The 4778-nt window shown below is 39.1% G+C and overlaps 1 protein-coding gene across 1 annotated transcript; it reads right to left on the bottom strand.

Moving 5' to 3' along the window:
• LOC109848392 (dnaJ homolog subfamily C member 2) lies at positions 1-4778 on the bottom strand. Its single transcript, XM_020417857.1, has 2 exons — positions 4638-4778; positions 1-2322 (listed from the first exon to the last, which is right to left on the bottom strand). Exon 2 carries the CDS (start codon positions 2230-2232, stop codon positions 316-318), a length of 1917 nt encoding a protein of 638 aa, XP_020273446.1. The 5' UTR covers positions 2233-2322; positions 4638-4778; the 3' UTR covers positions 1-315.

The raw sequence follows: 4778 nt of genomic DNA, 5'->3' as shown, positions 1-4778 counted from the left end.
CATTTACAGCAACAAATCAGCTGATTCTCCATTCTCAATTTCTCACCCCAACACCTACTTCGAACAGCAAAACTTTCCACAGCCCAACATCCGCTTCAAATAGCAAACTAGAACCTTACAATTACAGAAACAAGAAAAACTCAATGTAGGTGTGAAAATTAATTCTCATCTAAGATACCCAACGACTATAATGCTCTTTCGCCCCCTCACCCCCCACCCCAAGTAGTATCTCACCGGCAAAATGAAACCAAACTTTATGGAAAATAATTCTATGTGTGAAGCCTGCCCCCTACGCAACGGAAAGAAATATGCAAATTAATCAGCGCTTTTCTTGTTCCGGAAGCTCTCTTTCATCAACGCAAATTTCTTTTTGCACTGGTTCACAGTCTTTCCAGGAACAGCAGTAGCAACCCTCTCCCACCTCTGAGCAGTTTCCTTTGGAAATGTCTTAAGAGCCTGAATCAGAGCTCTCTCTTGAACAGCAGACCAAATATCCTCAGCATTTGAGGAAGAAACTCCATTAGTTGCAAGACCATCACTACTCGGAGTTTCCTTCGTTGCTTTTTCATCAGACTTCTCTTGCTTTAGAGTAAGAGGTACACCATCAGATTCTGCTCTAGTTGTAAGAGGCGATGCAATAGCTTGTGCAGGTTTTCTTTTTTCAAGAAAAGAATCGAAAGCTTTAGCAGAATCTGGCTTTTGCAAAAGAACAGTCTTTGTTGCCTTCAGTATCTCTTCAACTGATCTTCCGGTGCCAATATACTCTGAGATCACCTCCCACCTCCGAGACGTTCCCTTTGGATATTTTACCATCCCTTTTCGTAGCATTTCAATTTCTTCTTTTCCCCATGGCCTCTCTTTCTTCTCATAGTTGTTTAGTACACTACCTGGCTTGATTTGACTCCCAACTCCATTTACATGTGGACTCTTCTCTTCTGGTTTTGGTACATTTGAGTTTCCTTTGCCTAGTGCATCTTTTAGCAGTTGAATTCTATCAGTTTCATCCTTTCCCTCCATCTTGTCACATAGAGATTTAAGCCGATCTATGTCAAGTGACATACATACACTCTCCACATCATCTTCTGAAATATCAATAGAGGTTTTTGACACAATGGATGAAGAGAGCGTGCGCAAGCGAGTTCTTTCTTTGCGCAGAACCTTCTTTTCCTTCTCCTTCTGTTTCTTCTGGTTCGAAGCAGCTTCAGCTGCTTTTTTGTCAGCTTCTTCTTTCAAACGTCTCTCCTCTTCAGCAGCTCTTGCTGCTTCTTCCTCTTGCTGTTTCTTGGCCAAATACTTTGCTTCTTTTTTCCTTTTCTTCTCTGCCTTCTCCTCTTCTTTCCTCCGAAGTATTCTTGGGTCTTTCTTGTAAGCATTATCAACAAGAGTCCGGACCCGAGCATGCTCTTCCTTCCTCGCCTTTTCTCTTAACTTTGCGTTCTGCCTCTCCATCCATCTCTTGTGATCTCGAGATTCAGCTTGTTCAAGATCAAACTCATCAGCATGTGGGAATTCTCTCCAGCTCTTAAAACCGTACCAGAAATTATAGAAACTGTCGACCTCTTTCAGTGGAGTTCTCTCATCTCCTAGAGAGGGAACTGGCAGGGTAACAGACCACCTCGCATTTCTCATAAATGCCGGGCCAAATACCTTGAAGAAGTCCTGTGGGGCACAGTCAGTTGGAATTTCATCATCAAACTCATCTGTTGAGTCATAAACTCTTCTCTTCACGGGATCAATTAGAACCTCATATGCTTCTTGAATGGCTTTGAAGTGATTTTCTATCTCATCCTTCTTTGCCTGCTTTGCCTCTTCTGTTTCTTCGTTCAGAAGAAGAGCAGCTTGCTTGTCAGGGTGATGCTTCAAAGCAGTCTCACGGTAACTCTTTCGTATTTGTTCCTCAGTAGCCAGAAACCTCAAATGCGCTAAGCCTAACAGTGCATAATGATCTTGTTGCTTGTTACCAGAACCTGATTTCTTTTTGCCTTTTGTACTATAGGAATCTGAAGATGTCATATAAGTTTGTCCTTTGTCATCTGATACTTCACTTTGGTTATCTGCATCTGCATCTTCTTCCTCCTCAAAGCCCGAAAGTTTAAGTGCAGCTAAATGAAATGCAAGCCCAGCTGGTTCAAAACGTGATGCTTTCACAGGGAAGGAATTTGATGAGATGAGGATAGGTTCACCGTCAATAATCTCGGGTGAATAAGTGATTAAGAGAGTCCGGCCATCCATAATTGTCAAGCAGTATCAACTACAAGATAATAAAAGCCGTTCGAAGTAGCAAATATCACACCTTGGATTAGTTCCTTCAGATGAACAGATCTGACAACAAGCAGCAAAAGAAATTCAGTGATGTACAGTTCTATTGGACGAAATTGCATTTTGTCCACAATGTAAAAAAACATGATGCAGCAAAGCCAACATAATAATAAAAAAATAGAAAATATTGACATTATTTCTCCATAAAATACATCTAATATTTCTTTTTCAATATAAAAGAGACATGAAAGTTGGGAAGGCATGTGATTTGAGACGAGAACCTCACAAGTTCAAACCAAACCTCAGGCAACAATATGAGAGGGTCGTCTATTGGTAATTATTCAGAAAAGGGAATAGGAAAAAACTTGTACCCTACTATGTCGGTTATATATTTCTAGAAACCTAGTAGTGTGACACTATATTTTCACTATATTGGTATCCAAGTTATTATTGTATAGGTTAGCATTGACTGAGAACCTAACCTCTTCATATCATATAACATATAATAGAAAACCTCAACGGCATAACTTATACAAGAACAGAAAATAAATGTATACAAGAACATAACCTCTTACTGCATAACAGAAAATGCATGTAAAACTTAAAAGCTGTTATCATGTTTGTCTTTCCATTATGCAAATATCTGATTTAATAAACCATTCAAGTGGAGGTCAGCTGCAAACACAAAAGGTAAAAGGAGACCTTAAACTCAAATATTAACATGTTGATTGAGAAAAGAGAGAAGCCTGCCTATTGCTATGATTTTGAACCCGAGGCCTGCCCGAAGGGAAGAAGCCTTCGTATTGTGACATACACAATTCCTCAAAAACTTTCATCCCACGAAGGTAAACAACAATCTGGGACGTGCCCCAGGTGACTATGACAAGCTTCACCAAAGCAGAGAAAAGGTATGATAAAGGAAAGCTATACAGAATAAGTACAAAAAAAACCCAAAAGCACAATCATAAAAGAGAGAAGCAGCCAATTACTATGGTATGAAACATTGAGGGCTGCCCAAAGAGAAGAAACCTTGGTTTAATGACATAAGAAATTCCTCAAAGAGGTCCCTTCTACAAAGGTAAACACCGCTCTGGAGACACTGATGTGTCCAATGTGAATAATGACAAGCTTCATCAAACACGGAGAAAAAGGATTGGACGAGGGACATAATCAAAACCAAAGGCCAAATTTCCCAGCAGAGCAGTAACACAGGAGAACAAAACAATAAGAATAATCATGATTTGTTATCTTCACTATACTTTTCAGGAGTGTGAATATTTACACTGAGATAGAACACCTTGTATAAAACTTTATTTATCCACACAAATTCAAAACAGTAACTAGGTAAACAGTAGACACCATACTATCCTTATCCTGTTTGAAAAAAAAATTACTCCGGACAACCAACTAAACATACAATGGCAGAACCAAAGACATGAAAAAGGAATCCTAACCAAAAGAACAACAAAGAAACAGGTCAAATTTCAGATAAATAAAGATTCAGTCAATGTTGGATAAAATGAAACTAATAGAGAAAAGTCTACATTTAATGAGTTACTACCCTGTAATCACTAAACTATAATCATTCTATCGCTTTTCGAATCATTGATGTACTATTGATCACAACAAGGGTCATGTGAAATTTCCAACAAAGTTTCCCACAAGAATGTTATCTACAGATATAGACATTTCTGCACATACGAACGGTAGCAAATAATTTCTGAGAAAAAAATTACCAGAATTTTTTAGCTTGTCACACAGCGACCTTCTAAAACTTTCGCAGCTAGACCCATCTTAAGATTCTTAACCATGAAATCCAAACAAACCCTAATTATTCCAGAAAGTATAATCTATTATCAATTTAACCCGCTTAGGGAAAAAACCCCAAAAGGAAAAACAAAGAAGCATTTCAACTTAGAAACAGAATCACCAAATCAGTAAAACATTGGGTAAGATAAACCTACACCTGAGCTGTAACTATAAATATGGTTCATGCACATTTTCTAAAACTTTCACTAACGAACAGAAATCAAAAGGTTGTTAAGACCCACTACCACCGCATCACCAAACATACCCTAATAACCCTGGCAAGCAGAACCAATAGAAATTCAAAATTGGTGGGGGGGGGGGCAAAGCTTTACAACTAGTTAACACAGAATACTCAACTAAAAACACAAATCGCAAATCCCTAAACCCTAAATCAGATAAAACTAAACCTAAATCTCAAAATCCCAAAAAAAAAAAAAATAGGATCCGAGAACTTTGCAGAGCTAGGGCAGGCGTCAAAGATCACTAACCAAACTAGCAGATTAATTACAAAACACTTGCATAATAAAAGAACAAAAAGGAGGACGCTAGAGATCGATAAGAAAACTCACCGGAGACGGCGAAAGACGGTAGCTTTCTGCCGCCGGCGTAGGCACCGGGGAGGCGGGGTGAGGAGATGAGGAGGAGGAGGAGGCTAGGGCTCAGCTAACGAATGAAGGCTCCTCAAATGTTGCGACTTTTTTAGAGAGAGA

This window comes from Asparagus officinalis, chromosome 7 (assembly GCF_001876935.1).
Source record: "Asparagus officinalis chromosome 7, Aspof.V1, whole genome shotgun sequence".
In the NCBI taxonomy this organism is placed as follows: Eukaryota; Viridiplantae; Streptophyta; class Magnoliopsida; order Asparagales; family Asparagaceae; genus Asparagus; species Asparagus officinalis.
The sequence above is the reverse complement of the archived record's forward strand: the minus strand, read 5'-3'. Positions and strand labels throughout refer to the sequence as shown.